Consider the following 25,596-nt stretch of genomic DNA (forward strand, 5'->3'; position numbering starts at 1 on the left):
TAAATTCTTTTATGGCCTTCGACTGTGAAAAAATCATGTTCGTACAAACACCCTTTGGGACCTTAATGAATTTTTAAAGATTCTTTAAGATTTCCAGATTCCGCAAACTTTCTTTTTCACCCTCTTTATATCCTTCAATTTTCTTTACTTTTTCAGGACATTAAGCTCTTCTTTTTTTAAAATAAGCATTTAAAAGCTTTTAAATATCAAATAAATTGTTCTTTACGTTACATCTTTGACAAACCTACATTTCATATGCTCTCCGCAGTATGAGAATACAAAAGGTGTTTTAACATAGTTTTACGGCTGTAAAAAACAAACAGCAATACTTATTGCAATTATGGATTGCTCTAATTCGTCAAATTACTAAGTAATTTGTCCAGCAAGAACCACGTGGAGGTTTAGAGCATTCTTGCCAGGAGAAAAGGATGTAAGGATGAGGTAAACAATGATTATTAGAAAATAAAAGGGAATAAAGGAATTATTGGTTTGTGAAATAAAAAAATGCAACACTAAAATAAAATGCACGTACCTTCGTATCGCTTCTGCGTTGGCTACTGTTTGTAGCAAGACATTAAAAAAAATAAAAACAACACCAATAAACAATCTTTATTTGGATGTTACAACAAGCGACATTTTATCAATATTAAACAAAATAAAGAATATATATATACGTTTCAATATGTAGCACTCAAATTATTAATTTCAACACCTCAGTAGATAAATGCATCTACCTTCATATGGCTTCTGCGTTGGCTACTGTTTGTAGCATTAAAAAAAATAAAAACAAAACCAATAAAAAAGTTTGATTTGCATTAAATTTTGAGGAAATGACTATCGATTGAAATTAAAGACGAAATCAGTACGCGACGATAAATTATTTGAGTATTTTGTTTTATTTATAGTTACTGAATTTAAAATGTGTCACTCAAACTATGACTTTTCAACACCTCATTTAGAGCCGGTGTACGCAAGATTTGAATTGCAATTAAATTTTATGAAATTATTGGTTTGTGAAATAAATACGACACAGCAATAAAATGGACCTACCTTCATATCGCTTCCACGTTGGCTACCGTTTGTAGCATTAAAAAAAATTAAAAACAACGCCAAAAAAAGCTTTATTTGCATTAAATTTTGAGCCAGTGACTTTATCGATTGAAATTAAAGACGAAATCAGTACGCGACGATAAATTATTTGAGTATTTTGTTTTATTTATAGTTACTGAATTTAAAATGTGTCACTCAAACTATGACTTTTCAACACCTCATTTAGAGCCGGTGTACGCAAGATTTGAATTGCAATTAAATTTTATGAAATTATTGGTTTGTGAAATAAATACGACACAGCAATAAAATGGACCTACCTTCATATCGCTTCCACGTTGGCTACCGTTTGTAGCATTAAAAAAAATTAAAAACAACGCCAAAAAAATCTTTATTTGCATTAAATTTTGAGCCAGTGACTTTATCGATTGAAATTAAAGACGAAATCAGTACGCGACGATAAATTATTTGAGTATTTTGTTTTATTTATAGTTACTGAATTTAAAATGTGTCACTCAAACTATGACTTTTCAACACCTCATTTAGAGCCGGTGTACGCAAGATTTGAATTGCAATTAAATTTTATGAAATTATTGGTTTGTGAAATAAATACGACACAGCAATAAAATGGACCTACCTTCATATCGCTTCCACGTTGGCTACCGTTTGTAGCATTAAAAAAAATTAAAACAACGCCAAAAAAAGCTTTATTTGCATTAAATTTTGAGCAAGTGACTTTATCGATTGAAATTAAAGACAAAATCAGTACGTGGCGATAAATTATTTGAGTGTTTTATTTTATTTATAGTTACTGAATTTAAAATGTGTCACTCAAAATATCGCTTTTCAACATCTCATTTAGAGCCGGTGTACGCAAGATTATAATTGCAATTAAATTTTAAGGAAATATTGGTTTGTGAAATAAAAAAATACGACACAGTAATAAAATGGACCTACCTTCATATCGCTTCCACGTTGGCTACCGTTTGTAGTATTAAAAAAATTTAAAACGTCGCCAAAAAAAGCTTTATTTGCATTAAATTTTGAGCAAGTGACATTATCGATTGAAATTAAAGACAAAATCAGTACGTGGCGATAAATTATTTGAGTGTTTTATTTTATTTATAGTTACTGAATTTAAAATGTGTCACTCAAAATATCGCTTTTCAACATCTCATTTAGAGCCGGTGTACGCAAGATTAGAATTGCAATTAAATTTTAAGGAAATATTGGTTTGTGAAATAAAAAAATACGACACAGCAATAAAATGGACCTACCTTCATATCGCTTCCGCGTTGACTACCGTTTGTAGCATTAAAAAAATTTAAAACAACGCCAAAAAAATCTTTATTTGCATTAAATTTTGAGCCAGTGACTTTATCGATTGAAATTAAAGACGAAATCAGTACGCGACGATAAATTATTTGAGTATTTTGTTTTATTTATAGTTACTGAATTTAAAATGTGTCACTCAAACTATGACTTTTCAACACCTCATTTAGAGCCGGTGTACGCAAGATTTGAATTGCAATTAAATTTTATGAAATTATTGGTTTGTGAAATAAATACGACACAGCAATAAAATGGACCTACCTTCATATCGCTTCCACGTTGGCTACCGTTTGTAGCATTAAAAAAAATTAAAACAACGCCAAAAAAAGCTTTATTTGCATTAAATTTTGAGCAAGTGACTTTATCGATTGAAATTAAAGACAAAATCAGTACGGGGCGATAAATTATTTGAGTGTTTTATTTTATTTATAGTTACTGAATTTAAAATGTGTCACTCAAAATATCGCTTTTCAACATCTCATTTAGAGCCGGTGTACGCAAGATTATAATTGCAATTAAATTTTAAGGAAATATTGGTTTGTGAAATAAAAAAATACGACACAGCAATAAAATGGACCTACCTTCATATCGCTTCCGCGTTGGCTACCGTTTGTAGCATTAAAAAAATTTAAAACAACGCCAAAAAAAGCTTTATTTGCATTAAATTTTGAGCCAGTGACTTTATCGATTGAAATTAAAGACGAAATCTGTACGCGACGATAAATTATTTGAGTATTTTGTTTTATTTATAGTTACTGAATTTAAAATGTGTCACTCAAACTATGACTTTTCAACACCTCATTTAGAGACGGTGTACGCAAGATTTGAATTGCAATTAAATTTTATGAAATTATTGGTTTGTGAAATAAATACGACACAGCAATAAAATGGACCTACCTTCATATCGCTTCCACGTTGGCTACCGTTTGTAGCATTAAAAAAAATTAAAAACAACGCCAAAAAAAGCTTTATTTGCATTAAATTTTGAGCCAGTGACTTTATCGATTGAAATTAAAGACGAAATCAGTACGCGACGATAAATTATTTGAGTATTTTGTTTTATTTATAGTTACTGAATTTAAAATGTATCACTCAAACTATGACTTTTCAACACCGCATTTAGAGCTGGTGTACACAAGATTTGAATTGCAATTAAATTTTAAGGAAATATTGGTTTGTGAAATAAAAAAATACGACACAGCAATAAAATGGACCTACCTTCATATCGCTTCCGCGTTGGCTACCGTTTGTAGCATTAAAAAAATTTAAAACAACGCCAAAAAAAGCTTTATTTGCATTAAATTTTGAGCCAGTGACTTTATCGATTGAAATTAAAGACGAAATCAGTACGCGACGATAAATTATTTGAGTATTTTGTTTTATTTATAGTTACTGAATTTAAAATGTGTCACTCAAACTATGACTTTTCAACACCTCATTTAGAGACGGTGTACGCAAGATTTGAATTGCAATTAAATTTTATGAAATTATTGGTTTGTGAAATAAATACGACACAGCAATAAAATGGACCTACCTTCATATCGCTTCCACGTTGGCTACCGTTTGTAGCATTAAAAAAAATTAAAAACAACGCCAAAAAAAGCTTTATTTGCATTAAATTTTGAGCAAGTGACTTTATCGATTGAAATTAAAGACAAAATCAGTACGTGGCGATAAATTATTTGAGTGTTTTATTTTATTTATAGTTACTGAATTTAAAATGTGTCACTCAAAATATCGCTTTTCAACATCTCATTTAGAGCCGGTGTACGCAAGATTATAATTGCAATTAAATTTTAAGGAAATGTTGGTTTGTGAAATAAAAAAATACGACACAGCAATAAAATGGACCTACCTTCATATCGCTTCCACGTTGGCTACCGTTTGTAGTATTAAAAAAATTTAAAACGACGCCAAAAAAAGCTTTATTTGCATTAAATTTTGAGGAAATGACTATCGATTGAAATTAAAGACGAAATCAGTACGCGACGACAAATTATTTGAGTGTTTTGTTTAGTTATAGTTACTGAATTTAAAATGTGTCACTCAAAATATCGCTTTTCAACATCTCATTTAGAGCCGGTGTACGCAAGATTATAATTGCAATTAAATTTTATGAAATTATTGGTTTGTGAAATAAATACGACACAGCAATAAAATGGACCTACCTTCATATCGCTTCCACGTTGGCTACCGTTTGTAGTATTAAAAAAATTTAAAACGACGCCAAAAAAAGCTTTATTTGCATTAAATTTTGAGCAAGTGACTTTATCGATTGAAATTAAAGACAAAATCAGTACGTGGCGATAAATTATTTGAGTGTTTTATTTTATTTATAGTTACTGAATTTAAAATGTGTCACTCAAAATATCGCTTTTCAACATCTCATTTAGAGCCGGTGTACGCAAGATTAGAATTGCAATTAAATTTTAAGGAAATATTGGTTTGTGAAATAAAAAAATACGACACAGCAATAAAATGGACCTACCTTCATATCGCTTCCGCGTTGGCTACCGTTTGTAGCATTAAAAAAATTTAAAACAACGCCAAAAAAAGCTTTATTTGCATTAAATTTTGAGCCAGTGACTTTATCGATTGAAATTAAAGACGAAATCAGTACGCGACGATAAATTATTTGAGTATTTTGTTTTATTTATAGTTACTGAATTTAAAATGTATCACTCAAACTATGACTTTTCAACACCGCATTTAGAGCTGGTGTACACAAGATTTGAATTGCAATTAAATTTTAAGGAAATATTGGTTTGTGAAATAAAAAAATACGACACAGCAATAAAATGGACCTACCTTCATATCGCTTCCGCGTTGGCTACCGTTTGTAGCATTAAAAAAATTTAAAACAACGCCAAAAAAAGCTTTATTTGCATTAAATTTTGAGCCAGTGACTTTATCGATTGAAATTAAAGACGAAATCAGTACGCGACGATAAATTATTTGAGTATTTTGTTTTATTTATAGTTACTGAATTTAAAATGTGTCACTCAAACTATGACTTTTCAACACCTCATTTAGAGCCGGTGTACGCAAGATTTGAATTGCAATTAAATTTTATGAAATTATTGGTTTGTGAAATAAATACGACACAGCAATAAAATGGACCTACCTTCATATCACTTCCACGTTGGCTACCGTTTGTAGCATTAAAAAAAATTAAAACAACGCCAAAAAAAGCTTTATTTGCATTAAATTTTGAGCAAGTGACTTTATCGATTGAAATTAAAGACAAAATCAGTACGTGGCGATAAATTATTTGAGTGTTTTATTTTATTTATAGTTACTGAATTTAAAATGTGTCACTCAAAATATCGCTTTTCAACATCTCATTTAGAGCCGGTGTACGCAAGATTAGAATTGCAATTAAATTTTAAGGAAATATTGGTTTGTGAAATAAAAAAATACGACACAGCAATAAAATGGACCTACCTTCATATCGCTTCCGCGTTGGCTACCGTTTGTAGCATTAAAAAAATTTAAAACAACGCCAAAAAAAGCTTTATTTGCATTAAATTTTGAGCCAGTGACTTTATCGATTGAAATTAAAGACGAAATCAGTACGCGACGATAAATTATTTGAGTATTTTGTTTTATTTATAGTTACTGAATTTAAAATGTATCACTCAAACTATGACTTTTCAACATCTCATTTAGAGCCGGTGTACGCAAGATTTTAATTGCAATTAAATTTTAAGGAAATATTGGTTTGTGAAATAAAAAAATACGACACAGCAATAAAATGGACCTACCTTCATATCGCTTCCACGTTGGCTACCGTTTGTAGCATAAAAAAAAATTAAAAACAACGCCAAAAAAAGCTTTATTTGCATTAAATTTTGAGCCAGTGACTTTATCGATTGAAATTAAAGACGAAATCAGTACGCGACGATAAATTATTTGAGTATTTTGTTTTATTTATAGTTACTGAATTTAAAATGTATCACTCAAACTATGACTTTTCAACACCGCATTTAGAGCTGGTGTACACAAGATTTGAATTGCAATTAAATTTTAAGGAAATATTGGTTTGTGAAATAAAAAAATACGACACAGCAATAAAATGGACCTACCTTCATATCGCTTCCGCGTTGGCTACCGTTTGTAGCATTAAAAAAAATTAAAACAACGCCAAAAAAAGCTTTATTTGCATTAAAGTTTGAGCAAGTGACTTTAACGATTGAAATTATAGGCAAAATCAGTACGCGATGATAAATTATTTGAGTGTTTTGTTTTATTTATAGTTACTGAATTTAAAATGTATCACTCAAACTATGACTTTTCAACACCGCATTTAGAGCCGGTGTACGCAAGATTTGAATTGCAATTAAATTTTATGAAATTATTGGTTTGTGAAATAAATACGACACAGCAATAAAATGCACCTACCTTCATATCGCTTCCGCGTTGGCTACCGTTTGTAGCATTAAAAAAAAATTAAAACAACGCCAAAAAAAGCTTTATTTGCATTAAAGTTTGAGCAAGTGACTTTAACGATTGAAATTAAAGGCAAAATCAGTACGCGACGATAAATTATTTGAGTGTTTTGTTTTATTTATAGTTACTGAATTTAAAATGTATCACTCAAACTATGACTTTTCAACACCGCATTGAAATAAAAAAATACGACACAGCAATAAAATGGACCTACCTTCATATCGCTTCCACGTTGGCTACCGTTTGTAGCATTAAAAAAAATTTAAAACAACGCCAAAAAAAGCTTTATTTGCATTAAATTTTGAGCAAGTGACTTTATCGATTGAAATTAAAGACGAAATCAGTACGCGACGATAAATTATTTGAGTGTTTTGTTTAGTTATTGTTACTGAATTTAAAATGTGTCACTCAAACTAAGACTTTTCAACACCGCATTTAGAGCTGGTGTACACAACATTTTAATTGCAATTAAATTTTAAGGAAATATTGGTTTGTGAAATAAAAAATACGACACAGCAATAAAATGGACCTACCTTCATATCGCTTCCACGTTGGCTACCGTTTGTAGCATTAAAAAAATTAAAAACAACGCCAAAAAAGCTTTATTTGCATTAAATTTTGAGCAAGTGACTTTATCGATTGAAATTAAAGACAAAATCAGTACGCGATGATAAATTATTTGAGTGTTTTGTTTAGTTATAGTTACTGAATTTAAAATGTGTCACTCAAACTATGACTTTTCAACACCGCTTTTAGAGCTGGTGTACACAAGATTTAAATTGCAATTAAATTTTATGAAACTATTGGTTTGTGAAATAAATACGACACAGCAATAAAATGGACCTACCTTCATATCGCTTCCGCGTTGGCTACCGTTTGTAGCATTAAAACAAATTAAAAACAACGCCAAAAAAGCTTTATTTGCATTAAATTTTGAGCAAGTGACTTTATCGATTGAAATTAAAGACGAAATCAGTACGCGACGATAAATTATTTGAGTGTTTTGTTTAGTTATAGTAACTGAATTTAAAATGGGTCACTCAAACTATGACTTTTCAACACCGCATTTAAAAAATTAAAACGCACGTCTGCTACCGTTTGTAGCAAGACAATGAAAATAAATTAACCGCAAATGAAAAAAAAAATGCACTGACCTTTGTCTTCTGTTCCGATGTCATCTTCTTCTTAAACGAACCTACTGCAATAGAAGAAACAACGAAATTAAAACAATGTGCCCTTAAATAACTAGTTGAAAATAACACAGATTTGATTTAATTTTCTAAAAATAAATCACTGCAAACTTACCCTTTAATCCGGATTGTTGTTTCCTTCTTGAAGTCTATTCCATTGGCACTAACACACACAAACACTAACCGCGATCACCGAATTTAAAATTTAAACCGGAAAATTTAGATTTGCTTGAGCACACGTCCGTTCGCGACAACGGCAAGTAACAAACTGCATAAATTAAACGAAACGGCACAATAATTTAAATAAACCGCCTCTCGCGCTCCCGATGTGACCCGTGCCACTGCTCGCTGTCGACTGCTCCGCCCTCGCCGCCTGCGCCGCACACCTAACCTCGGGACACGTCACGGATGTGACGTCATGGCATATCTAAAACAAGGCATCACCAGAAATATTCACTGGCACAATCCTCAAATTTAGAAACATTCATACACCGAATTATTCAAAATAGGACAGTATTGATCTAGAAAAATTCATTATAACAAATGTTTTTAACTATAAACGTCTAAAATTATAAAAATTTCGCAAGAAGTGAATGGAAAAATAAAAATGCATGTTTTTATTTAAACAGAAACTGTCAATGTGAAATTTTGGTGCAAAAATTAATGGTATCGCAATGCGTATAGCCTCAAATCGTTTGTTTGGTTTGTTTTGTTGAAAATTTGGTAGGTTCGAAAAGTAGGGTTAAGTTGTTACCTGGAAATGTCAAAATTTACGCTTTTATGAATTTTGTCTCCATTTCTGCCCTTTCAGAGCGTTATGATAGAATATTTAGGGCAGAAATATGTACCTTGCATCAAAAATTTGTGTGCTATTGCCAAATAGAGACAAAAGTTCAGAAAGTAGGGTTATGCTCTCTTCTGAAGTGTTAAATTTTAACTTTAATGGATTTTGTGTGCTTTTCTGCTCTTTTAAAGCGTTATTAGTTATTATTGAATATGTTATGGGCAGATAGATCCACTTTTGAGTCAACGACATAAACTTTTGTGTGATTTATTGAAATGTATAAAGGGCAAAAATGAACTTTTCGTGTTGAACATTTTGATGAAAAAGGGCGTTTAATCGTTTGTAAAGGGCATGTTAAAGTGTGTTAAGTTTACCACATAATAAAACAAAGTACAACAACTTTTCTATAAAAGCATTTTGCAAAACTCTTATTCATTATTTTCACTAGTTTCCTCTTTTTATTTGTGAAAACGAGCCAGTGATGTGAAATTTTGGTATAAAAATTAGTGGTGTCGCTACCCACAAATTGTGTTAATTTTGGGTCTCCAGAAAATTCGGTTTTAAAAGTAGGGTTATGTTATGAATTGGAAATGTCAAATCTTTCATTTTTATGGATTTTATGTCCATTTCTGCTCTTTTAGAGCGTTATTAATTATTATTGAATATGTTATGGGCATATAAATCTTCCTTTGAGTCAACGACATAAACTTCAGTGTGATTTATTGAAATGTATAAAGGGCAAAAATTAACTTTTCGTGTTGAACATTTTGATGAAAAAGGGCGTTTAATCGTTAATAAAGGGGGTGTTAATGTGTATTAAGTTTACTACATAATAAAACATAAAGTACAACAACTTTTCTATAAAAGCATTTTGCAAAACTCTTATTCATTATTTTCACTATTTTCCTCCTTTTATTTGTGCAAACGAGCTGATGATGTGAAATTTTGGTGCGAAAATTAGTGGTAACGCCACAAATTGTGTTAGTTTTAAGTCTCCAGAAAATTCGGTTTTAAAAGTAGGGTTATGTTATCAACTGGAAATGCAAAATTTTCACATTTATAGATTTTGTGTCCGTTTCTGCTTCTTTAAACCGTTATTAGTTATTATTGAATATGTTTAAGGGCAGACAAATTTACCTTGAGTTAACGACATAAACTTCAGTGAGATTTATTGAAATGTATATAGGGCAAAAATGAACTTCTTGTATAAAACATTTTTATGAAAAAGGGCGTGTTAACGTGTGTTAAGTTTACCAAGTAATAAAACATAAAGTACAACAACTTTTCTATAAAAGCATTTTGCAAAATTCTTATTCATTATTTTTACTATTTTCCTCCTTTCCTGTAATAACTGATTCGCCCTTCGGGGGCCATTCTGAATACTGTAATGAATTTTTAAAAATAAAGTTTGCGAAATCGGGAAATTTTAAAGAATGTCTAAAAATTCATTAAGGTTCCAAGGGGTGTTTGTCCGAACATGATTTTTTACAGTCGAAGGCCCTATCGAAGTGCTTAATCTCCTGCAAAAATAAAGAAAGTTGCAGGATATAAAGGGGGTGAAAAAAAAAACAGTTTGCATTGCCTGAATATGAGAATAAAAAATGCAGAAATTAAATACAGTTAAGTTGTTTCAATTTGTAAGAGAAACACATTAGAATGGTCAGGAGATGTTTTACAAATGTGATATGCAAATCAGAGTAACAGCTTATTGATGTTTTTATAATAATTTACGATTATTTTTATAATTTTCCTGGTGTGAACTTGGCTGTAGAAAACGTGAATGGTGGGGAAATTGTCTGGTCGACTGTAATGTTCATGGTTGCTGTCTTCACCGACATTGGATTTTCAGGGTTTTCAAGTGTCACGAAATGTCAAACGTGGATGTGATCTGCAATTTTTTAACAACATAAAAAATGCGTTTTAAAAAATAACATTCATAGTAATTTCGCCGAATTGTGTGTCACGATGTCAGACTTCAACCCGTTCGCTGCCCTAATAGAAGAATCCACGAATAAATCGAACGATTCAACAAACACGAAACAAGGACATGTTAAAAACATCAGCAGCATCCTCGAAGAGATATTTGCATTTACTTTAGACCCGAAAGTTAGCGAGAAGAAACACTTCTTGTTGCTGGAGGAAGTTGCAAACACTTTCAGCCGGAATGATCTTGACCTCTTGATCCTCCAACATGCCCTATTTGATCGCCTGTTTATGTGTAACGAAGAGAATCCGTTCATAAAAACTGCCAAACAGAACTTCAGGAACACGCATTCGTTTGAATCGAACGTGCTCACTTATCTGTGCAATTGCTTCAGGAATTTGAGCGATGACACGAACCTTGAGAGTGGAGAAAAGGCCAAAGTTAAGTCGTTGATTATTCAAAACGCTGTAACGGCCCTCATACAGTCGGAAATCTACGAAGGCCAAAAACTAGAGCAGCAATTGATTGATATTCTTAAAGATAACACTGATAACGGTATGCTTTTTTTCAAAGATGTATGTAAGGGAGTTCTGGATGAGGAAGAAGGAGGTATCTTGAAGCAAATCACCAAAATTTTTTAGTTCACAAATTGTTTCAGGTGAGGCTTTTCTTAAGGATAAATTGGGGCAAATTTTACTGGTGTTAACCGATGACATAATTAAATCAAATATCGTCACTTTTGACTATGGAATTTTCAATGTTTTGAATGTTTTTACAACTGAGGAATATCTCGCCAGTATTTTTCTTGATGTAAAACCTGTAAAGTTTAGTGCTGGTTCAGACTATGCGAACACCCCGTTAGGGGCCATTTTCAACGTTTCAATCTTGCCCAAAACACCGAATGCGATTTATGAGCACTTCCAGGACCCTACTGATCAAGTATTAATTCATAAATAATTTTGATAATTATTTTACATTATACTGTAATGTTTAAGGCTAGCATCTTGTCGGCTGAAGGAATTCTCTGGAGCAACGTCGATAAACTAACCGAACACACGCACGCTTTTGTCCTAAGTTTACTAACTTGCAGTCCACAAATTAAAAATAAAACCCTGGAATGGCTAGGACTTTGTATCAAAGCTAACATTGATCGTGGAAAGTTATGGAGCGCCCAATCACCGCCTGAGTTAAATCTTGTCAATTATACAAGTGTGTCTGATGGTTTTATGATCAATTTTGGGAACGTAATGTTAAGGTTGTGCCGACCGTTTTGTAATAATTTCAAGGATAAAAAAATACTGAAAGTGGATCCGACCTACTGTTCTGTTCCTGTAAGTTGTTTAAATGGTTTGAAAATTGTTTTAATTGATTTGTTTAAGGATGATCAATGTTGTGAAAAGGGTGTCCATTTGCCTGGCATGAATACGGAAACATGTCTAATACCGAATGATTCAGATGATGAAGGAAAGTTGCTAACTGCTGAAAAGTATAATTTTGTAACAGAGTGTTTTTATTTTGCACATAAAGCTGTTAATTTGGGTTATCAAGTCACTGTGGATAAGTTGGTGCGCTTAAATCATGTGAGTAATTTTTTAAATTTATTATTATGTCTTAAATGTTTGATAAAAAACTAAACAAGGTTAAATGCATATTAAAAAAATGGAACTAGACATTATTTGAAATTGTTTTAAAATGTTTGATAATATGACAATAGACAAATTTTCTACTTGAAAATTTGGTCTTTTCTAATAGTTAATAACTAATTATTGTGGTTTAACTTTTTTGCAACTTTAAAGAAAGCTAGATTTAGATACGTGTCACCTGAGACAAAAGGATAAATTGCCCTTCAAATAATTTGTAGAATATTGACATTTCCATTAAAATATCTTTTTGTTAATGTCAAAACGATGTACTATTTATAATGTCAACAATGCACTCTTTTTCATTAATATTCTTTTTGTGATTTTGACGTTGAAAAGTTTATTTCCTAATGTGAAATTTTTGTGGTAACTTTTTTTTTAGAGAAATAAGTTTTATTTCTAAATTTATTTTATTCATAATTTCCTCACAGGTCAGTTTAATATCGCGTTTTAAATATTTGTTCCGGCCTTTAATGTTTTTATGAAAAATCGTTCAAATAGCATAAAAAATACAGTAGGTATCATATACAAACCGAATAAAATATCTCAAAAAATTGTCTTCTATTTATTTTATTTTTAAATGACACTTTTTCTATTTATACTACATACGAGTATATCCTGGACTTACTGCTAAAAGTGACCAAGTCAAAAATTAAGGGTCGGTTTACAGAAAGCAAAATTAAGATTTAATTCAAAATTAAACTAATTCAAATTAATTTGCCATAGTTTTTTTGCATTTTAAGCATTGACAAATGTTGAGTTATGCGCGACTAAAATTTAATTACAGTTAAAATGTTCTGTAAACCGGCTCTAAGTCTTTTTACAAATTAAGTTCATAATTAAATGCTTTTATAAAATCATTGTTGCTTTTCTGCAAATTTTTGTGGTGGGAAATTACAGGAGCAACACTGAAGTTATAGAAATCCGTCTATGTTTTACAGTTTTCCAAAAAATGTGGTCGTGTTAAACGTAAAACTTAAAAGGAAATATCTGACATGACCAAGTTTTAAAAATATAAGATTTATTTTCTCATTCGATTTGAACGTTAAATTATTTCATAGAGAAATAAAATAGATGGGCTTTTTAATCGTAGAAGCTCCGTTGCAATTGTTTAAAATGAGATATACGAACTGACCTGTGAGATAATGATTCAATTTAGGAACTATTTAATACCATTTAGAATTTTTGGCACTTTCGAGCAGAGGACTAAAAATTTAGTTTTTCGCAAAACTTTGCTAAACAAAAATCATTAAAGTGTGTTGAAAATTAAGAATTAGGCATCGCAATTGTTTAGCGAAAATGAAACACTTTTTGAATTTTTTGAGCATTTTTGTAAACTTGATAATGCAGTAACGAGACTATTTTGTAATCTTTTCTGCTCTTTTTAACACTTTTTTATGGAGAAACATTATACGTTTTGTGAAGTTTTGTACAAAAAGAGAACGAAAAATCTCGAAATTAGTTAATTAAATCAAAAATGAAATTATTTGGTCGTTTCTGTGTTTTATTAACCGATGTTGTCTAGAACCGTAACTACTATTTCACGAAATTGAAGCAAAAAAAACAAAAACTGATAAGTTTTGGATCAAAAGTATGTTTTTTCTTTTTTTTTTTTGAATGTTTTATGTTCAATAATTGGATATTCAAATATTTTGCGAAATTTGGTTATAAATATAATAACCCAACAAATTCTTAATTGTGTTGTGAAGGGCGTGTCAATAGTGGGTTACTTCTGACATATCCTAAGATGCAACCAAAAATACTAATTGCACTTACCACTTGGATACTTCGTTTCATTTTTAAAAACATTTATTGAATTAACACTGTTTTTTTTTCTATTAAATAATAATAATTTATAATTATATTTTATCAAGACTGTCAAGACAAACTTGAATCTTAAATTTAATTTTTTTAACAGTTACCGATCTGGTCAGCTGGAATTAGTATTATTTTAGTATTATTGGTTGCATATTTATACAAATTAAGAAATAACCCATTATTGACTCACCTGTACATGATATTTAATACACGCAATACACGTATCTTTTTCAAAACTAATAATAACTGATACGTCTCACTATAATTGGTTTTCATTTTTAATTATAAATAGTTTTTTGGTACTAATTAATTGGAGGGTAGAGTTCATTTTAACACATAATCACACGGAAACAGAAAGTCTTAATTTGTGACTTTTTTGTGACTTCAAAAATTATGAGTGCATTGTTGTCTTTTTTTAAATAGTTTTAAAACCTTTTGTTTTCGAGCATTCTGCACCTAAAACCCAATTTTTGATAGAATAGAAAACCAGGATGACAAAATTACTGAATTATTAGGTTAACAATTACAACACTTTACGTTTTTTCATACATTTTAACAGCACTGTTTATTTTTTTGGGTGTTTAAGCATCTTTAGGCTGAAAAATTATGAAATTATTGATTCGAGAAGAGATAGATTATTTTACCGTATTTTTACGTTTCACTAACACGTTTTTATCCATAAATATAATTCTTGTTTCGCGAAACTTTAACAAAAATTACAAAATTGTTAAAGTGGCATTACTTATGTCTTATCTGAGCGTTTCAGTCGGATATAGGTACTCAAATATTTTGTGAAAGAATTTGCCAAACTAGGTCCTATTTTTATAAATAGTATATTGTTTGTAGCTTTTTTTCGAGCATTTAAATATTTTTTTGAATTAAAAATATATTTTGACATCTAAATGAGAAATCAGTAAATTATTATTTTGTGGAGTTTCGCAACAAATAAGCCCAATAGTCAGAAATTGATTCGAAGGGATATTATTTTTGCTTATTCAAACGCTGTTACATTACCTTATACAAGGTAACATCTATTTTTTACAAAGTATACATTTTATTTTTTATGTCTCGTATCGGTGGACAAAAAAAACTGGGATATTTATTTGTTCATTGTGTATTAAACTTTTGAATTGTCATTCTGTCTAATTGTCATTGAATCTAAAGGTTGGGGCTTTTTGAACCAAGGCTTTCATAACTTAAAGAGATGCTAGATCAACTGTGTTATTTATAAAATCTTTGCAAATATTGACATTTTATAAAAATTCTATTACTTTGAACAGTTTTTTTTTAATTTGTAATTTCTGTTATAACACTATAAATTCTTCTTATAAAAATTTTGTTTCGATATTGGTTTTAAGATGACGTTGATTTTTTAAATCTCAAAAAACTGCACATTAATTATTATTATTATTATTCGAGGTATTTTTGGTCTCATTTTTCGCGCTAAAGAGGGCACTAATTTACTTCAATGAGTGTCAAAATGATTCATTTCACTTTAGTGCGGTGTTTTGATACCCGGAATCAAATTTTCGTATTTACACAGGAAGTCGGCCGAATGGAGAGAGCCTATTTGGACGCTGTAGCACAAGCGGCGGGAAATAACGATTTAGTTGATAGTTTAAAAAGAAGAATGACTCAACAGCTGACCAAGTAATAAAACCTAATTCTTTATGCGAACAAATTGAAACCAAAATTTTCCAGATATTTATCACTAAAAGCTCAATTATCGGATCCTGTTTTACTAAATTTGCTATTTGATTTCGTATCAACGACCACTTATTGGCTTTGCCAAGTCGCTGTTAAAGTCAATTTCGAGGATCAACGAAAAACGTTTGCACCTTTAGACGAAATTCCAATCAATTTTCCGTTACCTGACGCAATTCCAAGTACCCTAAAGTAAGTGTCATGGTTTTTCAAAACTTGTTTCCTAACAATAAATAATTGTAGAAGCATTCCAGAATTTCTAATCGAAAATATAGTTTGTTACTTAGTGTTTTTGAGACGTTTTAATCCGAAAATTTTCGAAGAACAGGGATACGAAAAATTGAAACCTATATTAGATTTTATTTTAATTTATATGGGATCGCCGGAACGTTTGAGAAACCCCCATGTGAGAGCAAGGCTTGCTGAGGCATTAGAGTCTCTTTTGCCACGTCATGAAGATGAGCCGCCGAGTTTTAATGCATTTGGCGGCTTCCAGCGTGAAATGCTTTTTACCCAACACGAACATCGAAGTGAGGTAACTTGAACCAAATGTTCAAAAGTACAAAAGTTGCAAAGTTGCGTCTTGTAGATTGTTAGCAGTTTGCTGAAAGTGTTTGTTGGGATTGAAATGACGGGACAAAGCGTTGAGTTTGAACAGAAATTCAATTACAGACGGCCGATGTACACCGTGATGGACTATTTGTGGACCAAGGAAGAATTCAAAACCAGTTTTAAGTAAGTTGTCATTTTGTTTATAGGTGTTTTACACTTTAGGACGTTTTATGCGAAATTTTCCGTTCTATTTATTTTTAATAGACAAACAGTTCGGTTTTTACATGGTTTTTACGACTACCTTCACTGTTTTTAAAACGACTGAACCACCTTAAAAGGTTTAGTTGTCAGTAATTTTTAAAAAACTTTTAAATATTTAAAAGTTGCAGTAAACTAAAGGAAATTTTATACCAAAAGACAAGAATTAGAGACGATAATAATATTTAAAATGCATTCATGCATATATAGTTAAACAGAAAAATGGGAACTTATTTATTTATTTTACGTAACCAACAATAACAATTAAATAACTAGTGGATGATTAATTTAAATTTTTTTCGGTAAATTTAATAATTACTTTGTCATGAAGATTTGTAATGGTGTATTACAGAAAGTGAATTAAATGTTTAAATATCAAATGAATCTTCATGTAGATTGCAACTAAATTTACTGAAGTGCGTAAGAGTTTGTCCGAATATGTTAAAACTGAAAGCAATGTTCAAGTGCTTATTCCCTATTCCAAAAAAAATTCCACAAAAAAAAACATGAAAAGGGATTGAAAAAACTCTAAAGTCGATTAAACAAAAATCTACAATGTACATAATTATGTAGTTGTAAAAATATAGTTATTAATAATACGAGTGCAAAAACACAAAAAAAATTGTTGGAACATTTTAATTTAAAACACGTTGCTATCGGAACGTAGTGTTTTTAACACTTTAAAGTAGGATTTAGATATTAAAAAGAAGGCTTATCAACAAAAAAATATATTATTTTTAAAGTTTATGTTTTAGTTTATTATCTATTAATTCTGAACATTTTTTATAAGAATCTAAAGAAATTAAGAAAAATATTAATTTTGTTAACAGTTTTAATAATAAACTCATGTGATATTGACTTGCTATATTTTTTCTATTTTGAAACCACTTTGTGGTGAATTGTTTTCTAATCTTTAAATAGTTTTTTGTGCATAAAAATTGTTAGGTTTAAAAGAAGTGCTATATTCTTAGCTTGACAGCATAGACCAGTATAGCAAAGCATTAGAAAGTCTTCTTCTTTAATATGCGTTCTCATTTGTTTTTTTGTTATAGTCTGCGAAAGACTTTATATCTTGAATTTTTAATAATTTAAATAAAATAACGTGTGAAAGATTCGGTTGGTTTAATTGGATGACACTGAGCAATAAGCTTCATTTTAGTAATTAATTGAACATTAGAAGATCTCTTTTAATGGGTGGCTCGCGAACAAGTGTAAATATTTTAACCGTAAGTTAAGCAATAAAAATATTTTTTTTAAACACTGTTATATCTGTACTGATGAAACTTTTCACGTTTTATTACTTTACTCGAAAACGGTACATTGTACAAAAAATTACAAGAGACTAATGCCTAGCTGTACAAAACTTAAAATTTTCACACTTTTTTAACTTTTCTTTATTAGAAATGTAGTAAAGTACTGGCACAGTGGCAAGCAAAAAAATTCGAGTATTCATTTAAACGTCATATAAAAAACGAGGATGTAGTCTATGCTTAGTAGTGCCTTTATGAAGGATGTTTTCAACTGAAAATTGGTATTAAATGCCTGCAGATATAAAGAATAGTTCGCACTTTCTGTCTGTGAAATGTTTAGGATGCTCGAATTTTTTTTCCTGCCACTGTAAAAAAATACATATGAAATTCAAGCTGACGAGAGTCGCAGAAAATCAAATTGTTCTAACAGGAAAAGAGTCAGAAATACGTTGCCTGGAGTAGAGAACATGTTTTTTATTATTTTTACTTTTATAGTAACTTACTATAACTAGTAACTTGTCTAGTTTAATTAGGGTAAATTTGAACATGTGTAAAAATGGTGGATGCGCCGGGATATTATTTTATTATGTACATTAAAGTATTATTATTAATTTTTTTTTAATTGAATGCGTTTTCTAGCAATACGAAAGTCAAACTGATTTGTGCTTTAAAGTTATAAAACAATTTATGTCTTTAACAATATTGTACAATCTTAGAATCTGCTCTGTAAATCTGCTCAGTGTAAATGATTACACTGGTCTGCAACCCGATCCTCCTCTAAATGAAATTAGAGTCTCTTTGCTTTCATATTTTTTTAATGCATTCACGCTACTAATCCATCCACTTAAATCGCATCTGTACTTACATAATAAACACGATTTTAGTTGATGAGAAGATAAAAAAGCTGTGAGCTACGAGGAAATTATTCGAGATTTTTTTTTATAAAGGTCTGAAGTATTTTCAAAAATTTATTTTTTTGATTCTCACGTTGGGTCAGTTTCATAATCGAATTTATAGGAGCATTAAATTAATTGTTGCACAGATTATTGTTTGTAATGTGCTGATTACTATGGATTTCTTCACAAAAATCTTACATTCTAAATTAACATTAACTTGTTTCTTTATTTCGAATATGAAATTGGTTTCTTGATTTCTTTATCGAAAATCTTAGCGTAGTATCGATAAACATGACGAAAGATTTAATCAAAAAGTATTACACATTGATGAGATGATACAACGGGAAGTTGAAAATATTGTAACGAATTATAACATTTGTTGTAATTTATAGTTGCAATCATTTAAATTAAGGTTAAAGATGAAATATAAATTAAATTTACTGTTATAAAATCAACCATTTATTTTAAAAAATCTACGAAAAAAGTTTGTGATATATAATTTTTTCGCCAACGTCGCATTTTCTCTCAACATTAGCTGTTATAAATTATTCATGCAGTTCAAAAACATTATAGCTAACGTAATTTATACTTTCAAAGAGACATCTAATCATTCAAAACTATTTTACAATTTTATCAATGTTATTTAAAGGAATAATTTGGTAAAATGCGTCGTTTTTATAGTTTTGACACAGCTATTAAGTACATTACAATATGTACTTTGATTCAGAAGCATTCAATTTATAATAATCACGCATAATTATAAGAAAGAGGAAAAAGTTATTTTTTGCTAATCGTTTAAAAATGACTGCATTACAAATTTTATAAAAATTGTATAACTATTTTTAAAAGTAAGAAAATACAGGGTGATTTAAAAGTACCGTACAATCTGTCGGGTGCTGATAAAGAACATCAAACTGAATTAAAAGTTCTTATGACAAAAAATTGTCACGAGATTTTTCACGAGATATAGCTTCTCAAAATTCAATTTTTAATTTAATTTTCTGATGCTTTAGATTATATATATTTTTTTTACTTTAGTAGGCGGAAACGATAGCTTTTGCTAATATTTGTTGAAAAAAAAACAATTTATTTATGTCTAATTATGTGCAAAACAATTAAAAAAGTTGTAAATTCGACAATAAATAAAATTCGACATCTTGGGAAACAAAAGAGCAACAATCGATACCGTTGCTAAGGAAAACACATTAAAAATAAATATGACTTTATTTTTGTGCTTGATTATCATCATACCAGAGGTTGTCCGACACTTTAGAATCCATCTGTATAATCTAAATTTTTGGCGTAACTTTTGGAGGATTATATTTCTACAAATAAAGATCGTTTAAAAAAAATACAGATCAATTTGTTTTTAATAATCTCACAAGTTTACGTCCTCCAAAAGTTGAAATTTATAGAATTGAAAAATTACTGGGGAAGGACCATAAATGAAAAAGAGTTACGCAACGTTTCGTTTTATTATATTAATTTTAATTTTGTTCTTATAAAAAAAAATGTAAAGATAGTGGCATTGACTTCTCCTTCAGCTCATTCTTTGTTTGAACTTCTTCGTTGCTGCGTGTCGATGTTACATCCTTGTTTACATTTTAATTATGTCATTTCTTGTTGTTTGGTAAGTTTTATAATTTTTAAATTGTCGATGTTATATAATAACGTGTTCTTTAGCCTAATGATGTCTTATGTAGTAAGACGAAACGTTGCATGACTCTTTTTTGGTTTCATTTATGGTCCTTCCTTAGTAATTTTCCAACTCTATAAATTTATTTTTAATACTTAATCTGTAGTTAAAATCAAAATGTTTGCATTTCCTCACTAGCATCCTGTATAAAAAATTGTGGGGAAAAATCACATGCTGTTAAAGCTGCGACTGGTTCAATTAATTGACATGCAGCAAAACATTGGAAGGTCTTTCTCTTTAAAATAAGAAAAAAAAATATTTTGTTGTTATCGTGGTATACAATTTTCAAGCAATTCAAGTAAAACATAACAAAGTAAAAGCTTTAAAACACGAGTTATATTCTTAAAATTGCTCAACTCTCAAAGTGGTGAAAACCTAAAATATAATAATGAAACCATCAGAAATTTAAAAAACAGAAATGTTTTCATAAAATATCCTCACCTCAGGATATGACATAGAACACATGGCTATTTGATCAATTTTAGGATGTTGGCACAGGAAGCCGAAAAAAACGTGGAAGCAGTCACACCTCCTCTATTTTTACGCTTTGTCAATCTTCTAATGAACGATGCGGTTTATTTATTGGATGAGGCATTGGCCAATATGGCAAAGTTGAAAGAAATGCAAACTGCGCGTCAAAACGGCGAATGGGATTCGTTACCAGCCCAAGAACGGACCCAAAACTTGGGCTACATGCACCACATCGGTATGATCGCAAAATTCGATAATATCTTGGGGAGAGACACGATTAAAACTCTGGAAAAATTGACCTCGGAAATAACGATAGTATTCACGCATTCTACGATGGTTGATCGAGTCGCTGCTATGCTCAATTATTTCTTGTACAATTTAGTCGGTCCCAAAAAGAAGAATTTTAAGGTAGTATGATTGATAAAATAAGTAAAATGGTGTTAATGTTTTAATTTAGGTGAAAGATTCGAAAGAGTACAGTTTTGACCCGGCAACAACAGTGTTGAACATTTGCAAAATTTACGTTAATCTTAAGGAAAGCAGTTCGTTTTGTTTGGCTGTTTCGCAAGATGGGCGTTCGTACAGTCCTCAGTTGTTCAGTTATGCTGAGGATGTTTTAATTCGTATTGGGGGCGGGTCTCTTATTGGAGAACTGAAAGAAGTTGCAATGCGGGTTGCGGAAAAGGCTCAAGAACAGCAAGCTAGTGAAGAGGCGATTGCCGAGGCTCCTGAACATTTCTTGGATCCTATTATGTCGACTTTGATGACCGATCCTGTGATTCTACCTAGTTCAAAACAAACGGTTGATCGTACTACTATTGCCAGGTTTGTTGAAATTAATGTCTTGGTGTTTTTTTTTTGTAATTATTGTTTTCCAGGCATCTTTTAAGCGACCAAACTGATCCTTTCAATCGTGCACCTTTGTCCATGGATCAGGTGATTCCGAATACAGAACTAGCTGAAGAAATTCGGAATTGGTTGGATGAAAGGAAAAAGAAATAAGTCGTTTTTGTTGTAAACATTTTAATGTGAATGTGAAATATTTTTATTAAAATAAATTTTATTAAAGATTGGTTGTACATACATTTGTTTCTTGTCATTAAAACCTGCCATCACCTTTTATTATTCTCAGTAAATACCTCAGTAATACTGAAGATAAAATCCTTTAATAAGCCGATTGTTTACTCTTTGACTAAAATTACTATACTTTTGTGATTTATTTTTCAAAAAAACTTAATTCGTGGTATTATAAAATATTCATTCATAACAAAACTCGACAAAGTTATTTTCAAATTATCAGCACAGTTGACAGAAAAAAATACAATAGAAGCAATTTTATAGCTTATAGCTGAAATTAGTAAAGTAAAACTTCTCTTACTGGACACCTCAGAATAACGGACACCTCTTCATAACGGACACTTCTTCACAACGGACATCTTTGTTGGAACGTAACAAAAGCATTGGGAAATAATGTATGAAAACTGCTCTACAACGGACTCTCCGAGGGTCTCTCTGTATAGCGGACACGGACAAAAAGTTCTGCAATTAACATAATATCATCTTATACGGACAGACCGAAAGAGTGGTGGTGCAAAGACCGAACATTTGTTTCAAGGACTTTATGGAAATGGATAAAAAATTCTATACCGAAAATCCACAATTAAATATCGATGAGAGTATGATTTTTTTTAGAAAAACGTGATAAAAAGATTGTGATAAACAGAAAACTTGCCTTAGAACTACAGTAAACTGAATATTTTAATTCTGTTAAAAATAGCTTAAATTATGTCATTTTTTTTATAAAAATACACGGCTATACAGAGAGCCACTCTATGGATGATCAAATTGGGCTCTTCTTCAACAGCTTTCAAAATTTTATATCCACTTGGAAGAAAGGTACAGTTCTTGGTTTACAACTACATTGCTCGCATTATTCAACGTTCGCATCTCAGAGGCATAAATTTTATGCAAAATTAAATTTTATTCAAATTTAATAAAATGAAAACCAACGGCCGGACGGCTCCAATTTTTTATTATGTTGTAAAGCAAGGTTTCGTAATGTTCTTCTGCAAAAATGAAGGCAATTGCTGCATGCAATCTATTCGACGCATGGGTCAATCTAAGACAGTGTTTATGCAAATTTTTATTTTTTTTTTAAATTTCGAATTTAATAAAATGAAAACCAAAGGCCGGAAGGCTTCAATTTTTTATTATGTTGTAAAGCAAGGTTTCGTAATGTTCTCCTGCAAAAATGAAGGTAATTGCTGCATGCAATCTATTCAACGCATGGGTCACTCTAAGACAGTGATTATGCAAATTTTTATTTTTTTTTAAATTTTCGAATTTAATAAAATGAAAACCAAAGGCCGGACGTCTTCAATTTTTTATTATGTTGTAAAGCAAGGTTTCGTAATGTTCTCCTGCAAAAATGAAGGCAATTGCTGCATGCAATCTATTCGACGCATGGGTCAATCTAAGACAGTGTTTATGCAAATTTTTATTTTTTTTTTAAATTTTCGAATTTAATAAAATGAAAACCAAGGGCCGGACGGCTTCAATTTTTTATTATGTTGTAAAGCAAGGTTTCGTAATGTTCTCCTGCAAAAATGAAGGTAATTGCTGCATGCAATCTATTCGACGCATGGGTCAATCTAAAACAGTGTTTTTTATAAAAATACACGGCTATACAGAGAGCCACTCTATGGATGATCAAATTGGGCTCTTTTTCAACAGCTTTCAAAATTTTATATCCACTTGGAAGAAAGGTACAGTTCTTGGTTTACAACTACATTGCTCGCATTATTCAACGTTCGCATCTCAGAGGCATAAATTTTATGCAAAATTAAATTTTATTCAAATTTAATAAAATGAAAACCAACGGCCGGACGGCTCCAATTTTTTATTATGTTGTAAAGCAAGGTTTCGTAATGTTCTCCTGCAAAAATGAAGGTAATTGCTGCATGCAATCTATTCGACGCATGGGTCAATCTAACACAGTGTTTATGCAAATTTTCCAATTTTTTTGAAAAGTTTTGAATTTAATAAAATGAAAACCAAGGGCCGGACGGCTTCAATTTTTTATTCTGTTGTAAAGCAAGGTTTCGTAATCTTCTCCTGCAAAAATGAAGGTAATTGCTGCATGCAATCTATTCAACGCATGGGTCACTCTAAGACAGTGTTTATGCAAATTTTTATTTTTTTTTTAAAATTTCGAATTTAATAAAATGAAAACCAAAGGCCGGACGTCTTCAATTTTTTATTATGTTGTAAAGCAAGGTTTCGTAATGTTTTCCTGCAAAAATGAAGGCAATTGCTGCATGCAATCTATTCGACGCATGGGTCAATCTAAGACAGTGTTTATGCAAATTTTTATTTTTTTTTTAAATTTTCGAATTTAATAAAATGAAAACCAAGGGCCGGACGGCTTCAATTTTTTATTATGTTGTAAAGCAAGGTTTCGTAATGTTCTCCTGCAAAAATGAAGGTAATTGCTACATGCAATCTATTCGACGCATGGGTCAATCTAAGACAGTGTTTATGCAAATTTTTCAATTTTTTTTTAAATTTTCGAATTTAATAAAATGAAAACCAAAGGCCGGACGGCTTCAATTTTTTTTTATGTTGTAAAGCAAGGTTTCGTAATGTTCTCCTCCAAATATGAAGGTAATTGCTGCATGCAATCTATTCGACGCATGAGTCAACCTAAGACAGTGTTTATGCAAATTTTTCAATTTTTTTTTAAATTTTCGAATTTAATAAAATGAAAACCAAAGGCCGGACGGCTTCAATTTGTTTTATGTTGTAAAGCAAGGTTTCGTAATGTTCTCCTCTAAAAATGAAGGTAATTGCTGCATGCAATCTATTCGACGCATGAGTCAATCTAAGACAGTGTTTATGCAAATTTTTCAATTTTTTTTTAAATTTTCGAATTTAATAAAATGAAAACCAAGGGCCGGACGGCTTCAATTTTTTATTATGTTGTAAAGCAAGGTTTCGTAATGTTCTCCTGCAAAAATGAAGGTAATTGCTACATGCAATCTATTCGACGCATGGGTCAATCTAAGACAATGTTTATGCAAATTTTCCAATTTTTTTGAAAAGTTTCGAATTTAATAAAATGAAAACCAAGGGCCGGACGGCTCCAATTTTTTATTATGTTGTAAAGCAAGGTTTCGTAATGTTCTCCTGCAAAAATGAAGGTAATTGCTGCATGCAATCTATTCAACGCATGGGTCACTCTAAGACAGTGATTATGCAAATTTTTATTTTTTTTTTAAATTTTCGAATTTAATAAAATGAAAACCAAAGGCCGGACGTCTTCAATTTTTTATTATGTTGTAAAGCAAGGTTTCGTAATGTTCTCCTGCAAAAATGAAGGCAATTGCTGCATGCAATCTATTCGACGCATGGGTCAATCTAAGACAATGTTTATGCAAATTTTCCAATTTTTTTGAAAAGTTTCGAATTTAATAAAATGAAAACCAAGGGCCGGACGGCTCCAATTTTTTATTATGTTGTAAAGCAAGGTTTCGTAATGTTCTCCTGCAAAAATGAAGGCAATTGCTGCATGCAATCTATTCGACGC

At 30.7% G+C, this 25,596-nt stretch overlaps 1 protein-coding gene across 1 annotated transcript; it reads left to right on the plus strand.

Annotated features, from left to right (window-relative positions):
* Positions 1–10,640: 10,640 nt before the first annotated feature.
* Positions 10,641–22,090, plus strand: Ube4A (Ubiquitination factor E4A). The gene is made up of 11 exons (XM_961358.4): positions 10,641–11,335; positions 11,385–11,665; positions 11,722–12,057; positions 12,106–12,306; positions 15,728–15,834; positions 15,886–16,080; positions 16,132–16,423; positions 16,478–16,623; positions 21,026–21,419; positions 21,469–21,836; positions 21,890–22,090. The coding sequence occupies exons 1-11, from the start codon at positions 10,768–10,770 to the stop codon at positions 22,011–22,013; spliced, it is 3,012 nt and encodes a 1,003-aa protein (XP_966451.2). The 5' UTR covers positions 10,641–10,767; the 3' UTR covers positions 22,014–22,090.
* The last annotated feature ends 3,506 nt before the right edge of the window (positions 22,091–25,596 follow it).

This window comes from Tribolium castaneum, chromosome 1 (genome assembly GCF_031307605.1).
Source record: "Tribolium castaneum strain GA2 chromosome 1, icTriCast1.1, whole genome shotgun sequence".
In the NCBI taxonomy this organism is placed as follows: Eukaryota; Metazoa; Arthropoda; class Insecta; order Coleoptera; family Tenebrionidae; genus Tribolium; species Tribolium castaneum.

Coding starts and splice junctions, on each gene's coding strand:
- Ube4A (XM_961358.4), top strand. CDS start 10,768: ATGTCAGACTTCAACCCGTTCGCTGCCCTAATAGAAGAATCCACGAAT. Junction 16,424..16,477: donor AACACGAACATCGAAGTGAG/GTAACTTGAACC, acceptor TGCGTCTTGTAG/ATTGTTAGCAGTTTGCTGAA. Junction 16,624..21,025: donor GAATTCAAAACCAGTTTTAA/GTAAGTTGTCAT, acceptor GATCAATTTTAG/GATGTTGGCACAGGAAGCCG.